The sequence below is a fragment of the Pteronotus mesoamericanus genome, unplaced genomic scaffold, assembly GCF_021234165.1.
Source record: "Pteronotus mesoamericanus isolate MK-2021 breed Mesoamerican mustached bat unplaced genomic scaffold, CSHL_Meso_final scaffold_45, whole genome shotgun sequence".
In the NCBI taxonomy this organism is placed as follows: domain Eukaryota; kingdom Metazoa; phylum Chordata; class Mammalia; order Chiroptera; family Mormoopidae; genus Pteronotus; species Pteronotus mesoamericanus.
In genome coordinates, this window is record NW_026555317.1 from 4,154,490 (window position 1) to 4,172,756 (window position 18,267).

At 47.4% G+C, this 18,267-nt stretch overlaps 1 protein-coding gene across 3 annotated transcripts in view; it reads left to right on the plus strand.

The window, feature by feature from the left end:
* Positions 1 to 18,267, plus strand: part of SLC4A5 (solute carrier family 4 member 5) — a 93,873-nt gene that overhangs the window by 59,686 nt on the left and 15,920 nt on the right. For all 3 annotated transcript variants that reach the window (XM_054593588.1, XM_054593589.1, XM_054593591.1), the window contains 6 exons: positions 369 to 640; positions 4,842 to 4,900; positions 9,768 to 9,968; positions 14,487 to 14,600; positions 15,635 to 15,796; positions 16,862 to 17,040. In XM_054593588.1, coding sequence (XP_054449563.1) covers positions 369 to 640; positions 4,842 to 4,900; positions 9,768 to 9,968; positions 14,487 to 14,600; positions 15,635 to 15,796; positions 16,862 to 17,040 — 987 coding nt within the window. The remainder of the gene's footprint in view (positions 1 to 368; positions 641 to 4,841; positions 4,901 to 9,767; positions 9,969 to 14,486; positions 14,601 to 15,634; positions 15,797 to 16,861; positions 17,041 to 18,267) is intronic.

Consider the following 18,267-nt stretch of genomic DNA (forward strand, 5'->3'; position numbering starts at 1 on the left):
TGGCCGGGTAGCTCCTGTGCCCGCTCCAGGCTCAGCTGCCTCCTCTGTAACATGAGGCCATTTCCAAGGCCTGCCCCGGCTCTGTCTGAAATACCTTGTTTTTTTCATCCACTCTGGGTGTTTGTGACCAAATTGTGAGAAATGAGATGTCTTAACACCTTCCTGCCACCCTCATGAGATCCGTTTTCAGAGTTCTCAAAGACAACCCCACCCAGGGATTGTCCCTGTCTCCCGTCCTCTTGCAGTTGTGGGGCCGGGGGCCACCTGTGCCACAGCAGGGGCAGACGAGCCAGTCAGGGTGTGCCTGGGGAGCCAAGCACAGCCCAGAACGCTGGGCTGGAGGCCCCCCACTTTCCTCTGCCTTCCAGAGGCAATGGCTTGGACTACATGGAGTTCCGCCTCTGGATTGGCCTACACTCAGCTGTCCAGTGCCTTATCTTGGTGGCCGCAGACGCCAGCTTCATTATCAAGTATATCACCCGCTTCACTGAGGAGGGCTTCTCCACCCTCATCAGCTTCATCTTCATCTACGATGCCATCAAGAAGATGATCAGTGCCTTCAAGTACTACCCCATCAACGTGGACTTTAAGCCCGACTCCATCACCACCTACAAATGCGAGTGTGTTGCTCCAGACACAGGTGACCGGTAACCCCAGTGGTGCCCTGGGCCCCCACCCACCCACCTTCTCACTTCCCTCCGTCACATGTCTCTACTCAAATGCAGGAGGGTAAGCTTGCTTTGAAGGACACCTACTGCCCCAAGGGAGCAAATGCAGAGTTTTGAAACCAGTGTTTGGAAGAAAACCCAGGGGAAAGTATAATAGCTCTAATTAGGGCCAGGATACCAGGGCTCAGGGCTGTGATCGGGGGTGAACAAGGGTGCCCCGGGACGGGAAGGAGGCCTGCTTCGCCTCCATGTGGAGGGAGGGGAAGGCCACGCCTGTCAGGAATGCTTCCCAGCTTCCAAGAGCAGGATACTGTGAGCTCTCCATAGGACATCGGGTGAGGTCACAGCAGAGGAGGAACATGCCTACGGACAGGGATACTTCCAGGGGAGAGGGGCAGCCAGGGTGGAAGCGGGTCTGGCAACCATGTCATTTGAATAATTGTTGGCGGCCCTGGGGTTATTCGGCATGTTGGAGAGGTGTGAGAAAGGACTGTCATGTCACAGGGAGGCCAGATTCACCCTGTGTAACCACAGGATGCAGAACGAGGACCAGGGAGCCTCAGGGAACCAGATTCAGGGAATTCGGGGAAGAACTTACAGTGGTGGGAGCCTCCACTCTGAGAGGTGTGGGCCCCCTCAGGGTGTCTCAAGCTACTTGGGCTCTACCTAGATATCCATCTGCCAAAGGTATTATTAAAAATCCCTACACTGGACAGGAAGCTGAATCAACCAAATGGTCAACCTGGTAATGCTCAGCGCTGCTCTTACAGTTCTTCTCTGACCAAAAAAACTGTCACCTGTAAAGATAGGGCTTCCCATGGTCTGAACCCCTGGCCCCCCTCAGTCATGATCGTGTCCTGAAGAGCCTTCCATGGGATGTGCCCGGAGTGTCCAGAATGCTACAGAGCAGGGGCTGGAGATCCCGCTGTACACGCCTGAGCACCACCAGGCTGTAAACACAGAGAGCAAACGAAGGTCCAGAGACCACCCAAGGTCACGGTGAGCCTTAGTTTTCCCAGCTGTAAAAGAGACCTCAATGCTGGCCCTTGCCAGTCTCCTAGAACTCGTGAGGTGTTCCATGGGGTTGGAGGAAATAAGTAGATAGTGTGTTGTTCAGCCCCTTAATAATACTATCAATAAAAAAATTCATCATAAGTCAATTGAAAATATTTATTGCACTATTACTATGTTCCATACTTTAGGCCTGTGGAGATGAAGATGTCCTGACCTCAGGGAGTGTAGTTGTGGTTGTATCCTCTCTTCCTACATCACTGCACTGATTTCATAACAAAGTCTAGACTTATTTTTTCCAACATTAATTTTAACATTCCATCAATATCCAATGATAGGTAAAGCTGTCCTTTGTCCTGAGCGGGAGCGTGTTGCTGGCACAGGGAATCGAGGAGATCCCGCCTGCAGGCTCTCTCCCGTCCTGCCATCCAGACAGTGCTGCCTCCCAGCCTCAGCCCCAGCAGGGCACTCCCAGGGCTGCTGGTGCCCTCTGGGTGGAGGGTTCTGTGCACTGAATACAAAGCTTTTGGAAGTACATGTCCTTGCTCTCTTTGAGAAGCAATCTAAATTCTAGGGTCCAAAATGTGGATTTTTGGCCCTTCTAAGCATCATGTGTCCACAGAAAAAAACAAATCTAAGGGTGCCCTAGAAACAGGGGCATGCCAGGTAGGCTTAATGAAGTTCACCTGCCTTCAAATAGTGCCCCCCCCATCCCCTCGCCCCCCTCGCCCCCCGCCTCGGGCCTTGCCCGGGTGCCTCTGTGGCCTCATCCTTTTGGATCTTGCTGTTGTCATGGTTCTCAAAGTGTGTCCCCCCCAACCAGCAGCATCAGTACCATCTAAGAACTCGTTAGAAATGCAAATTCTTGGGCCCTACCTCCCAGGCTTGCTGAATCAGGAAGCCTAGGGTAGGGCCAGCTGCATATTAACAAGCCTTTTGGGTGATTCTGATTAATGTTTAAGTTTGAGAACAATTGCTCCATTAAATTATTCATTAATAATGGCGCATTATTAACCGCTAACCCCAGTAAAATTGGATTTTCAGTTTCTTTGCAGAGAATGAGGGAACTCGACCCAGGGCTAGTTGGTTTTGATTAGGAGAATATGAAAAAGAAAGTTCTAGACATTTTGGAGACTGTCTAGGGGAGGGGGGAGGTGGACTCTTTCCAAGTCCATGGATTACTTGCTTACTAATTGTTCCATATTCCTAGTTTTATCGCAAAACCCAGCCAGACTCTGGCACACTATCACTCATCGGCACTCTGGGGACACTCTTTTTAAATTTAATCTTGTTTCCATTGTAACTGATTTGTATTCTATTTATGTGCTGCACACACTGACTTGGCTGCTTTCAATCCCAAGTGAGTATCATTTACAAACACTGGACTTTTAAAATATCTGATACTTGGATACTCTCTGGAATTTTCCATGTTATATTTCTTCCTTCATCTCAAAATGGCTTTCAGATAAATCCTACAAAGTTCTTGGTATGAAAGAATGGCTAAGCCTAAGCAGAAGACATCAAGGAATGCCCGGCGTGGCAGCCTTGGCAGCGGGAAGGAATCGAGCCCGCCAGGCTCGGCGTGAGCTGGGAGCCCTCTAGCATTTGCGTGGGTCGCCCTGAGTCGGCCTTCCTGCCCACCTTTTCTTCTCTGTTGTTAATTGTGCATCATGTTCTCTTGGTCAATGGTGTGAAGAAAGGCAGCGAATGTCTCTGATTTCTATGAAATGAAGCTTCCTTCAGAATAATCGTTAACAATCCTCTGGGTTGTACAGCTTCTAGGAGTGCTGTGTCCTGGGTCAAAGCTTAATCCTTCAGCCACTTCCAGCCCCAATTTCCACAGAAGTGGGCAGCTTAGAGGGGCCCCGTGGTCACATCCACCACCTGACAGCTTGTTGGGGGCTGAAGGAACCTTCAAAAATAACCTCTTCTTCCCTCTGGGTTCCTAACCACAGACAGCAGGAGCCAAGTGGGGCTTGCAATGCATTTCAGATTTGTTACCAGCAAACTGCCTGGCAGCCTCCTCCATCCTCAAAACTGCCGCAGAGGTACTGCTCAGGCAGCCTGCACTGGGGGCTGGGGGGCTGGTGAGGAGGACTCGGCCCTTCTCCTCTCCCCATGCCGTGCAGGAGCGAGAGGGAAGGAAGCCCGTGGCCTGCTGTGGCCGCCTTTATAATGAATGGCCATATCCCCCAGGGAGGGGGTCACAGTTCCTCTCAGCTCTTCGCATGACTCCTGATGGGAACAGTCACATGCTCCGCTTAGAGTTAGGGATGCTGAGGCTGGGACCAGGGTTTAGTTTTCCTCAGCTTGCACTCGAGGGGCAGTTTAGAGAAGATAATATCAAAGCTGAAGGGTTCTTACAGGCCCCACTGACCTAAAAAAAGAAATATGTTTATATATATATATATATATATATATATATATACATACACACACACACACACACACATGCACACACCCACCCACCCCACACACCACACAGCACATATGGATGGGGCAGGAAAGAAAGGAAGCACATGCAGAGAGGAGCAGGAGAGGGAAGGATGCTGCTGTGTGGAGCTGGGGTGTAGGAGCTCTGGGCCAGCCTGCCTGGGATTGATCATGGCTCCTTCAAGTGCGAGTTGTGTGACCTTGGGCAATCGGCAAGTTCTTAACCTCTCTGGGCCTCAGTTGCCTCCTCTTTAAAATGGGGAGGCTTCTTTCAGATTTAGGAGCATAGCCAGGTGTTGTGTGTAAGGATTTGGCATGGTTCATGGCATAGGGCAAGTTCTTTGAAAATGTTTAAGTCTAAGAGCACAGACATGGTCCAGCGTCTGGTAGGGATTCACAGGGCCCGTCATGCGCTGATTTGTGTCTTGGCAGTGGATCCCTTACGTCAGGCTTTAAAGCCACTCCTTCAGCATCAGACAGGAGCTGTCTTAGTCTGGCCCAACTGGTCTGTCAGAGCTGCAGCCGGGCTCCCCCACCACCCCGTCTTCCCTGGACAAACTGAGGAGAGGGAAGTGGGGCGAGAGTTCAATGAGCTGCCCTCACCATGGAGCCATCCTTGGCCCTAAGGAACTGGAGGACGATGTGAAAGGGTGGGGGCCTGGAGCGAGTGGTCGCCGCCTTCCTGCCCGGCAGCTGCTGACTCCCTCTATGTCCTGTGCTCACCCACAGCAAACACCACCGGGTTCAATGCGTCAACCCTGCTGCCACCAAACACCAACACTTCTCTGGTAAGTCCTTTCCTCTTACATCAGATACTGGGTAGCTTTTGTTTGTGGGGAGAATGAGAAAAGTTGGGAAACTGAGGCTACCTTATGGCAACCCGGACTCGCAAGGGCAGCCCCGACTTGCAAGGGCAGCCCCAGGGGCCCGTCATGGTCACCTGTGGAGCCTTGTCAATGCACATTTTTATTTTATGTATCTACTGTCCAAATCCCATTGTAGAATCTGCCTCATTCCATTAGGTCTATGTGCATAAATATCACACACACATGCACACACACAAAGGAGAGGTAGATGTGAGGAATGATAAATAGGGCTGCGCAAACACCACCATGAACAAAGTTTCCCATTCACCTTTCTATCTTCTTCCTTGTCTTTCTACGCACCAGGATCCCCAGTTCCCGCCCAACAATGCCCCTCCTCAGCCCCCCAAAATTTATTCATGCTTCCTGGTTACTGAACCTGATCTGTCATTTGTGCTCACGTGTCCCCAGGCCCTCAGATCTGGCCTGCTTTTTCTAATAATAATGAACAGTGGCCCTCATTACTAGGAGGAATAAAAAGGGAGTAATTTATAATAAAATTTAATATATATTTAAAAAACTTAATGTATAAATGTTCAGGCTCCAATGGTGGGAAGTCCAAAAACTAGGTGAAAGGTAGCACCTTTTAGCCCTTAGGGAGATTCTTGACCCTCTTATGTCTGCAGGGTGGCTCCTTCGGTTACCCCCACACAGATAGCTGACTGCTCAGTTGGCAATTTAACCAAAGATTTTTTCCAGTGTCCGATTTGGAGAGAGGAAGAATGGAATCAGTTAGCACCTATGTCTGAACAGTCATTATGTGCAAGTGCTGGGTATGCTGTGAGGTATAAAACAACCTGTAAGAAAGAGACTTGGGGGACTTCTGGTCATATTGGAGGTGTAGGTAAACACGGCTTGCCTGCTTGCACAACCATAGCAAAAATTACAACTAAAATATGAAACAACTATTACCCAGAATCGTCAGAAAATTGAGCTGTATAGAAATCTGACAACCAAGGAATTTAAAAAGTCACATTCATCCAGGTAGGTAGGAGGGGCAGAGACGTGGAGACATCAAACAGGTGGAAAAAATTGGAGAAATACCTCAGGAGCGAGGTATTGCAGCCCCACACCAGACAAGCCCAGGGTTATATTGCCAGGAAGATCAGTCCCCCTAACTTATGGCTGTAAAGACCAGTGGGGGTTGGGGCAGCAGAAGAAATTGCAAGGTTCTTAGGCATCTCCTCTTAAAGGAACTGCAATGGGCTTAAGACTTACACAGACTCTCTCCTTCTGGGCTTCAGCACTGGGGCAGCAGCTGTAATGGCACCAGTGGCTACAGGGAGAAATTGAAGTGTCTGGCATCAGGGCGAGTACCAAGGGATAGCTTCCTTCTGGACACAACTCCAGAGGCCAGACAGCAGAGCCCTCCCCCACACAGAACCACAGTGTGGCAACACCATAGCAGAGATTCCGTCAGCCTGGTTCACGTGGTTGCCCCACCCTGGCAATGACCTAAGGCTCACCCTTATCCAACCTACCCATGTGCTTTTCTACAACAGGCACTGCTACTATGGCAGGGAGTCAAAGCAGCCTCACCTAATACATAGAAACTAACCCAGGGAGGCTGCCAAAATGAGGAGACAAAGAAACATAGCCAAAATGAAAGAACAGAAGAAAACTCCAGAAAAAGAACTAAACAAAATGGAGAGAAGCAATCTACCAGATGCAGAGTTCAAAACACTGGTTATTAGGATGCTCAAGGAACTCATTGGGTACTTCAATAGTATAAAAAAGACCCTGGCAGAAATGAAGCTTACACTAAGTGAAATAAAGAAAAATCAACAGGGAACCAACAGTGGAGTGAATGAGGCCAAGAATCAAATCAATGATTTGGAACACAAGGAAGAAAAAAACATTCAGTCAAAACAGCAAGAAAAAAAAAAAAAAAGAAGGATCCAAAAAACAAGGATAAGCTAAGGAGCCTCTGAGACAATGTCAAATGTGTCACCATTCAAATAACAGGGATTCTTGAAGGAGAAGAAAAAGAGCAAGAAATTGAAAACTTATTTGAAAAAATAATGAAAGAAAACTTCCCTAATGTGGTGAAGGAAATAGACATGCAAGTCCAGAAGGTCCCAAACAAGATAGACACAAAGAGGACCACACCAAGACACATCATAATTAAAATGCCAAAGGTTATAGATAAAGAGAGGATCTTAAAAGCAGCAAGAGAAAAGCAGATAGTTACCTACAAAGGAGTCCCCATGAGACTGTCAGCCGATTTCTCAAAAGAAACTTTGCAGGCTAGAAGGTACTGCAAGAAGTATCAAAGTGATGAAAAACAAGGACCTACAGCCTAGATTACTCTACCCAGCAAAATTATTATTTAGAATGGAAGGGCAGATGAAGTGATTCCCAGACAAGGTAAAACTGAAGGTGTTCATCCTCACCAAGCCATTATTTATATGAAATGATAAAGGTACTTATATAAGAAAAAGAAGAGACTCAAAACTATAAACATTAAAATGGCAATAAATTCACAACTATCAACAATTGAATCTAAAAAACAAACTAAGCAAACAAGCAGAACAGAAACAGAATCATAGATATGGAGATTATTTTTTAAATTTATTTATTTTTAGAGAGGAAGAAGGGTGGGAGAAAGAGGGAGAGAAAGATCAATGTGTGGTTGCCTCTTTGAGCGCCCCCTAGTCGGGACCTGTCCTGCAACCCAGACATGTGCTCTGACTGGGAATTGAACCAGCGACCCTTTGCTTTGCAGGCCAGTACTCAATCCACTGAGCCACAAAAGCCAGGGAAGATATGGAGATTATTTGGAGGGTATTCAGTTGGGAGGGGGAAGGGGGAGAATGGGGGAAAAGGTGGAGCGATTAGGAAGCACAAATAGGTAGGTTCAAAATAGACAGGGAGATGTTAAGAACAGTATAGGAAGTGGAGAAGCCAAATAACTTATATGCATGAGCCACAGACAGGAACTAAGGACGGGGGATGGCTGGAGGGAACAGGGGTACCAAGTGGAGGGGAGCAAAGGGGGGAAATTGGGACAAATGTAATAGCTCCGCCCTCAGACTTGATGGTATATTAATAAGCCTGTGGAGATGAACCTGGAAGGTAATGGGCAGCACAGGCCAAGAATGCCATGTGTCATACGGGCCAGATGCGTACTTCCAAGCCAGAGGGGAAAGCCTCAGGGAGAAACTGGAATGCAGTCTGGTCTTAAAGGCTTGAAAATTTGGTTCCATGGATAGAAATATAATCCAGATTGAGGGACCAGCATAGACAGAAAGGCACACAGGAAAAGCACAAAGCTGTTCCAGGGCAGTGAGTGGACCATCGGGCTGAGACGGTGCGAGGGTGTGGATTGCACAGGAAAACCACAAGAGATGAGCTGGCAGAGAGATGTTGGGCCAGACCAGTGGGGCAGTAGAGGCATGCTACCCTGCAGGGGGCATTTTTAATCCCTCCGGTGACTGAGGGATACCCTGACATTCAGCAGATGGCTGGGCGCCTCTCTCATGTGGTTTTCTCCAACCCGGAGCTTTCTCACAGCATGGTGGTCTCAGGGTTCTAGAGTGAGAGCGGGTGCTGCAAGGCTCCTTGAGGCCTCTGCTTAGAAACCACTTTCACCCCATTCTATTGGCCTAAGTCGGCCCAGGGGGGGCCCAGATTTAAAGGGGTGGAGAAACCTGTTGATGGGAGAACTGTCAATGTCACCTTGCAAAGGAGCCTGGACACAAGGAGGCATGATTCATTGGAGACTGTCATTATGTCAAACCACCACATTCCTCTTAATCTAAAACATCCTTTATTGCCCTGGCTGGTGTGGCTCACTGGATTGAATGCCAGCCTGTGAACCAAAAGGTCACTGGTTTGATTCCCAGTCAGGGCACACGCCGGGGTTGTGGACCAGGTCCCCAGCTGGGGACGTGCAAGAGGCAACCAACTGACTGATGTATCTCTTGCGCATCAATGTTTCTCTCCCTCTCTTTTTCCCTTCCTTCCCCTCCCTTTAAAAATAAATAAAATCTTTTAAAAATAAAAAAATAAAACATCCTTTATAGTTGCAAGTATTTTTTTCATTATGTAGTTTCCTGAACATTTACATATTAAATTTTATGATAAATTATTCTCCTTTTATTATACTCAGAAACATATGTATGCATATATATGTGGGTATATATATATGTGTATGTGTGCACACATATATACACTTAGGAACATATATATGTATATATGAATATATGTATAGGAATATACATAAGAATATATAATATACGAGTATATTCATATATGTGTGTATGTGTATGTGTGTGTGTATATATTTATATATATAAATTGTGTGTGCCCTGGATTTTAGGCATTCGGGACACCAAAAGGGGAAATGGCCAAAGCAACTGGCCCAAGAGGGTTCTGATGGGGTGGGGGGTGAGCCCGTATGTGGAAGCCCCTAGGGGTGGGGAGAGAGTAAGTGTGAGGCACTCCAGGAAGGAGGTGCTGACGGGACCAAGGTTGATTAACTGAGCGGGGGGCAAGGCCTTTTGAGGGGGAAGGCATCCCCCCTCTGCTCCTCCTCCGTGCTAGCACAGCAGTGCACCCTAGAACACAATGAAAAAACACGTCCCAGCTTCTAATCTTCCCAGGGAGCCTCCGTTGGTCATCCCTTAGAGCAGCCTGTCCCCAGGAGCATCATTGTGTTGCCGGGCTCCATGGTGCAGGAGGGCCACGGAGAGCGGGAGGGGCGTGTGGGCTGCCTGGGCACGGCAGGGGAGGCCACGTCTGACCCACCTGGACAGCCCTGACCCTTTCTCTCCTGTGCTTGGTCTTCAAGTACAACCCCCTTAACCTCACAGCGCTGGACTGGTCCCTGCTGAGCAAGAAGGAATGTCTGAACTATGGTGGGCACCTGCTCGGGAATTCCTGCCGGTTCATCCCAGACCTGGCACTCCTGTCCTTCATCCTTTTCTTCGGGACATACTCCATGACCCTGGCCCTGAAAAAGTTCAAATTCAGCCGCTATTTCCCTACCAAGGTAAGCTCACTTTACAGTTAGGAAGGGACCAATAGATTGTTTGCAAGATCTCCCTCAGAGGATTCCGGCTCACTCACAGGATGGACAGACACAGCAACGCTGGCTCGCTGAGGTTTTTCAAGTTAAGAGCACAGACTTGGAGTCAGAAGGAACTGGGTCCCTTTGTTGTCAGTGACAACACTTTGTGTTATTGCCATACTTTTATTTTTACCCTTTTTGTGTAGTAGTAACTAACTCCTTGTGTTTTTTAAATTTTTATTTTTCCAGTATGTTGCAAATATCTTCTCCCACTCTTTTTAACATTCTTAATGGTATCTTTCTATTAATAGAAATTCTTAGTTTTACTGTAACCTAATATATCAAAATTTTCCTCAAGGAAAATATTGCACAGAAGATATTTTCTTATGTTATCTTCTAAAAGTTTTATTGCTTCCCTTTCATGTTAGATCTACAATCTCTCAGAATTGCTTTTTACATACAGTATGAGATGGTATTTCTTTGTTTTTGTATAACAAAGTTGTTCCAGAAATTTTTTTTTAAAAGACCATTCTTTCTCCCACTGCACTAAGATACTTCCTTTGCCATATTAAATTTCACACACAATGGGGTCGATTTCTAGGTTCTTTATTCTGTTTCCTTGGTTTATTTGTATGTCAATATCACAATCTTCATGTGTATGGCTTATAATAAGTCTGTATATCTTACGGTCCAACCTCTCCCTCTTTTTCTTTCTTTTTCAATAATGCTTTGGCCTTTTGCATTCCAATGTAAGGTTGGTTTTTTTAAAGATTTTATTTACTTCTTTTTAGAGAAATGGGAAAGGAAGGAGAAAGAGGAAGAGAAACATTGATGTGTGAGAGATACATCAACCAGTTGCCTCTCACACGCCCCCAACTGGGGACCTGGCCCACAACCCAGGCATGTGCCCTGACTGGGAATCGAACCAGCAACCCTTTGGATTGTAGGCCGGTGCTCAAGGGCTCCACATAAGTTTTAGAATCATCTTGGCTTTCACCAAAATAAAAAGTTGTTGGAATTTTTAAGACTATATTGATTCTATGTGTCAATTTGGGGAAAACTGACACCCTTTAAATTTTGAGTCTTTTGATCTATGAAAATGATATACTTCATATTTATTAAGGTCTTCTTTCCTTCCATAATGTTCTACAAGTTTTGGCCTTGAGGTCTTGCACATTTTTTATTAGATTTATCCTTAGATACTTGATTTTTAATGCTTTTGTAAAGGCTAACTGCTAGTTTTAATTTTATTTTCTGTTCTGTGACTAGAATAAAACATTAATTAATCAAAACAGCACTTGCACATTTGAACAATGGCTGTGCCATGGGGAGGGGCACTCAGAAGAATTTTAGCAACTCTCTTCCACCATAAACCTCATGAGCTCTCTCCTAAAGCCACCCAAAAAAGATATTACTGCGACTACTCATAGTAACAATAATAAAAATTTTTGGTATGAATAATTGGACTTTTCCCGATATTTCATAAAGATTAAATGAAAGTTTCTTTAGGAAGATTTGCACTATATAAACTGAGTTAAAAAAAAAAACAGTGTGCTTGCCACACAAATGCATCTTCAAGACAAATTTTCTTCCTTCTTTCCTGCTTCCATTCAGATTATATCCCTGTCACCTCTTACATAAAAATTCTAGAGCAGTAGCTACATCTGAGAATGCCTTTTCCTGAAGGATGAACTATAATTCATGTGGCATGAAATTCTTTAACCACCACCTTTTTTCTTCCCTCAAATTACTCACAAATTGCACTGTTGCCTCCTGGAATTCAGTGTTGCAAAGAAGAATGAGACCATTTTACACCCATCAGATTGGAAAAAATGTAAAAGGCTTGGGATTCCAAGTGTTGGAGGTGAAAAGCAGTGTGTGGGAGAGCAAACAGGCACATCCAGTTTAGAAAACAACGGGCGCTCTCTGATAGAGCGGAGGGTGGGTATGATCTTCAACCTGCCCTTTGCCAGGTCTGCAGCCCAGAGAAACTCACACGGGTATAAGATTCTAAGAGGAAAACAATGAAAATAATCTAAATGTATCCATCCATGGCAGAATAAAGAAGTAAATGAAAAACAATCATACAAACATTAAGGTGCAATGCAGTCACATAAACTACCTCTACCCACAAGAATATCACAGACATAATGTTGAGCAAATAAAGTAAATTGCAGATTACAAACAATATGACACCATTTATGTAAAAGTTTAAAACGTGCAAAACAATGCCATATTTAGTTTAGGGTTATATACATATTTAGTAAATGTATAAAGACATTCATAGGAATAATAAACTCCAAATCCAGACCAGTGGTTCTCTCCAGAAAGGAGGGACAGGGATGCCCCTGGATGGGAGGAAAGGCACTGACTGAACAGGTACATTAATATTTCTTAAAGCAGGAGGGAGTTCATGGCTGTTGATTATATTCATCGTTATATTAGGTTGGACCATGTGAAATTTCCTACGGTAAGTTCTCAACGTCATTGATAGGTTCTTGGAAGCTGTGGCTTTAAGCAAAATAACATATGAGAAAACCAGTTTTACCATAGGCTAATTGTTATAAGCAAGAGTTAAGTTCCTACGCTTATTTCTGGTCACAAAAATATCACCAAACTTCTAAATAAAGACCCAAAGCCCATATAATATTAAACATTGAAATAAGTGTGCACTATATATACATTTAAGAAAGATTAATAAAAACAAGTAAGAAATTCTTTCCCAACTGGCTTATTCCACTTTAGGGTTGCGAGGGCTGGGGCTGATCCAGCAGCTCAGGGTGCCAGGCCAGACCCAGCCTGGACAGGACACCCTTCCATCTCAAGGTGCATCACACACACCCACACTCCGACTGGGCCAGTGTAGACACGCCAATTCACCTCATTTGCACATCTTTGGGATGTGGGAGAAAATTGGAGCAAAACCACGCAGACATGGGGAGACTGTGCCAACTCCACACAGACAGCGGCCCGGGCCAGGAACGGATTTTTTTTTCCTCATCAACATTGTAACAAAACAATGTTGAATGAAATGATGCTGTTTGAAGACCTGCTGTGTATTTGACTGTTTTGACGTACAAAAAAATGGCAAATTCATATGGTTTAACTTAACTTTTTGATCTGGATGCTAGAAATGTTGTAGGAAAACAAGTATAAACCTAGCATACCGCTTGGTTCTGTGTGACCAATGTTTTATAGGATCATCATAATATAAAGCTGTTATTGATTTTCAACTTTTAGAATCAACTTATAGATAAAACACAGAGGACATATGTTTACAGAAGAGAATATGAGCGTTCTCGGCTTTGACAATGTACAGGTGGAAGGGGAGCTGTCAGAGGCTGGGAGGGGTGGGGGGAGGGGCGGGGAGGGCAGGCAGCAAGCCTGGCCTCCCAAGGCCACGGAGGAGGAGGGAGACGCGCAAAAGTTAGTGGAAAGAGAGGTTTGATTATATATCTTGAAAGTGCAAAGGAAACCTTTGGAAGGAATTTAAAAACAAGTCTCAAATATTTGGGAACAAGGAAAGAGCAGAAGGCATAGTGCAAATAAGCTAAATCCTTATCTATAGATAATGTCTTAAATGAGTAAATCAAAATATAAAAGTATAACATACGTGTTAGTGACATGAAGGAAACCAGCAGAACAACTAAAATCAAACAGACATATGGGTGTATCCAGAAGGGGGGCTGGAGAGAGGAAAGGGGAAGGGAGGGCTTTGCTTTTATACTATGTGGGTTTTGAATTAATTGCATATGATATTTTAATACCAGTTTTAAAGGGCAGTAGGAGGTACAGGGAATGAACTCATTGTACCAAATGTAACCCACCCCTGCCTTCCTAACTGCCTTCCCCATTGTTCTCTAGAAACTGCTGTCTCTGAAGAGACACAGAAAAGGTGACAGCGCATCTGGTGGTGTGGAAGGGCGGCCGGGGGCAGTGGGGTGCGGTCCAGGGCCTGGCCTCGGACAGGCCTCCTGAATCAGAGGAGCAAGAGGCCAAGGACTCTTAGTGGACAGAAGGTCTGAGAGTAGCCAGGGGTCCCCAGCAGAGTTGGGGGCCTTTCCTCCCCGGCCTGGGTGGCGGTGCAACAATCTGTCACACATTTTTAGGAGCTAAAATTTTCTTCAGAATTCAGCCCTTGTCCTTACCACCCCTCCTGGGTGACCCAGTTCCATCTGTCATACCAAAAAAATGTCAGCAATGGCTGCTATGCCACGTGGACAATTCCCACTTGGACAAGTATATGCCAAGCTCCTTGAATGCATCATAGCTCACTTATGCCTATGAGGTAGATGCTATCTTATCCCCATTTAACAGATGGAAAAACTGAGGCTCCAAGAGATGACATGTGTCCCCAAAATTACATACCAGGCAAGGGCTGAGCCAGGCTTTGAGCCTGGGCTGAGCCCAAGCTCTTAATCATTCTCCTCTTTGCCGCATGAGGACAGGGTCCACCTGCAGATGAGCTGGTACTGTGCTCACTCGCTCATCTTTCCACAGGTCCGGGCCCTAGTAGCTGACTTCTCCATTGTCTTCTCCATCCTGTTCTTCTGTGGTGTCGATGCCTGTTTCGGTCTGGAAACCCCCAAGCTGCACGTGCCCAGTGTCATCAAGGTTTGCTCTGGGCATTAGCTCTGCTGCCCACCAGCTGCAGGTCCTTTCCCCTCTGTGGTGGTCAAACTGTCACATGCTCTATGGCCATGTTCACAATGAAACCCCACTGTGTAGCCAGAGGGTGGGCAAGGTGCTGGAATCTAGTTGAAGTCCCTTGATTTCCACTTGAGAGCCTACAGCTCCCTGACTCCTGGCAGTCTGCAAGCTGGGCCGCCTGGGTTCTGGTGAAAATGATCCCTTAGAACAGTGATTCTTGAACTGTGGGCCCAGACCAGCATCAAGGAGAATTTGCTTCACAAATTCCCTGCTAGCCCAGAGTTTACGCCATTTGCTTGCAGCTGAGCTTAAGGCCCTGCCTCATAAGGGGCACCAGGCTGGGAGGTACAGATCCTGGAACTGGCCCTTCCTAATTTTGAGGGCTTGACTTTCACAATATTACTTCAGGGTTCTCCTAAGGAGATGAAACACATCTCATACAACTGGTGTTGGCCTAGAAAATTAAAGTACCTCTTAAGTAAAACAAAAGATAAACTTCAGCCCAGCTCCTGCACAGGTAATCCCTTATATTTCAATATGTAAGTTTGAATTGATATTTGGTGTTTTACAGACAATTCTGTAAGGCTTCCCAGTCAGGCGAGTTCAAGGAGAGGCAGGAGCATCAGGCACTCAGCCCATCAAATTTTTTCTTCTTGCCTGTTAAGCCTTATTTCTGCTCCTTTTTAGTTTGCAATTATGCAGTGACTGCAAGCTCCTTCCCCACATCCTCTGAGTATCTCCTTGTTTCCTAACCAACCCCAGGCAGCCGCCACATATGATCCCCTTAGCTCTGCAGACACAGGGTCCTTCCCACATCTGTTTGCCTCGGGGTCTCTTTGTTCTAAAGCTGCAGGTGCCCATGTCGGTAAGGGAAAAGATTGCACTCAGAAAGTACTCCAGGTGGAAGACCGGCAGGAAGGCGGGGAGAGGGGGCCCTGGGTGGCAAGTGCACTGGGACGAGGGAGAGCAGAAAGGCCCTCTCTGTTTGCTCCACTCAGCCCACGCGGCCAGACCGAGGCTGGTTCGTGGCCCCCTTTGGGAAGAACCCGTGGTGGGTGTACCCAGCGAGCATCCTGCCTGCCCTGCTGGTGACCATCCTGATATTCATGGACCAGCAGATCACAGCTGTCATCGTCAACCGGAAGGAGAATAAGCTGAGGGTAAGGCTGGCTCTAGGAGCAGGGGCACGACCTCTCTCTTCCCACAAAGTCAGAAGGAATGAAGAAGGCCTATGGTGCATCCATCAAAGTCCTGGGCTCTTTGTGTAGTAAAATATGAAGACTGGAGTTCTGGTGTGTGGGGAGAAATGTGACCGCCAGATGCAACAAGGCCACCAGGCCCAGGGTGACTTGATCCAAAGACCAGGACCAAGTCCAGGGTGGGCCACTGGGTACCTTGCTTCTCCCAAAGAGACCCTCCAGCTCTGTGCCTCCTGACAGTGAATTTGGCAATCTGAGCAGATCCTAACACTGGCATTTTGACCCAGAACTATGAGACCGAGGAGCATTCCTAGCTCTCCTGGTCCTGCAACTCCCCACCCTACCTCTGGGTCTGAGGAGATTCGGGCTGCCCTCTCCCCCATCCCAACCTCGACCACCCCAGGTTTGGTTTAAGGCAGTGATTTTCAATGGGTGGGCCGCAAAAACTTTTAAAACATGCAATACCTGACTGTTTAGTCAGGGGCACTGACCTCTTTTCCCTTAGATGGCCAACTAATAAAATGACAATAGCCAACACAACAACAGCCATCCGGTATGAAGGAATCAAAATTATACCGATTTTTCATCAGAGCAGCAAAAAATGTATTTTTTTTGGTGTGCTGCAGAATTTAAGTAATTAATTTATGTGCCATGAGGTGAAAAAGGCTGAAAATCACTGGTCTAGGGCCTGTCCCAGCCTGGGCCCCTTTCAGGAACTGCAGAGATATTGTGGCCACTTGTTATGAGCCCTTCTTCCTAAGGACGCAAGCCCAGGGCCATTCCAAGTCCCTCCTCTCCTCACTCACCTGTGTCCCTTCCCTGGCTCACCAAACCCTGGGCTGGTAAGCCTTGAGCCCTTCAAGACAGCGGCCCCCTCAGAGTCCCCTCCAGAAAGTCAAGGGGAGCCCTTGAACCATGTTCCACCAAATGACTGCGCTGGGGAGATGTCTGTCTAACCCACCCCACCCCAAACGATGGTCAGCCGCGGGCTCCTAGACAGCTTCTCCTCTCCCGCTGTCCCTGCAGAAGGCAGCGGGCTACCATCTGGACCTGTTCTGGGTGGGCATCCTGATGGCCCTGTGCTCCTTCATGGGGCTCCCCTGGTACGTGGCGGCCACGGTCATCTCCATCGCCCACATCGACAGCCTCAAGATGGAAACGGAGACCAGTGCCCCAGGGGAGCAGCCCCAATTCCTGGGGGTCAGGTAGGTGGGGCTCCAGGCCTGGGGACCACCTGAGTGGGATGGTCAGTTTGGAGGAGGGGAAGCAGGTTTTTCTTAACGTCAAGGAGTTTGAGCAAAAGTGGCCCCTGCTGGGACAGCCCAGGAGCCACAGGGATAGGAGTGACGTTCCTGATGGAAGGGAGGAGGGAGACAACAATTCAATTGTAAGTGGTGCTTTTTTTCTTAATAGATTCCAAGCAACACACCTCCATGGCCCATACACACTCTCAGCTCTCACCTATCATGTAGAGGCCACTCAAGAGCCCCGCAGGCCACTTCTGACCTGTCCCTTTGTCTCCTTTTTAAGATGCCCTGCCCCCACCATCCCCCAATGCCCTCCTGTGGGTTTGGGTTCTGCTCAATCTTCATTCTTCCAGAAAGCCTTCTGGGACAGTTCCCACCCCTGGGCTGTGGCCCATGGCCTGTCGCCTGTGTTCCTCTCATGCCCCATGTCAAACCCTTGATCTGTTTCAGACAGAGAAGCACATCTTCCACCTCTTAGGGCCTCCACGGTGAGCCCATGGCAGTCGCTGGCATTCTCAGAAGTGGCTGTCCTATGGCCGTCTCCCCTCTGCCTCAGGAGACCTGACTTGCCCGGCCTGCCCCAAGCGAGACTTCTCTGGTCAGGGCAGGGTCCCGCCCAGACCCCTGAGCCCCAGGTAGCTGGGCCTGAGCCGTCTGCCCCAGCACCTCCGGCTCCCCCGCCTGCATTGTGTCTGGACCTGTGCACACAGGAAAACCCACCTGCTCTCCCACCCCCATACCTGCTCTGCCAGCAGCTGGGCACCCTTCCCCCGAGTCCTCATTAGTCATGGCCTGCAAACGTGGGATCTTATTACAGTCAAAGGGCAGAGATAATAAGCACTTTATATCCCGTTTCAACCTCACAACAACCCACCTCTCTTCTGCTTAGGTGGTACTACACAACTAGTAAGTGGCAAAGCCACTTAAGTCAGTCTGGGTCAAACAGCCCCCCGTATTAGTTACTATGCTGGACAACCTTCCAAACCCCCCTTCAAAATGCTGTCACCTCTGCCAGGGCTCCCTGTCTTCTCATGTGTCTGTCAGCTGGCCTTGGGCAGCGGGCTTACTCTCTGGAATGGGGAACAAGGCAGAGGCCCCAGCCTTGGGCATAACCCTGAGGCGCCCACAGAGGGCCTGAGGGTTGTAATGATCATTCAGCATATCCTAGTCTACTTCACTATGTGC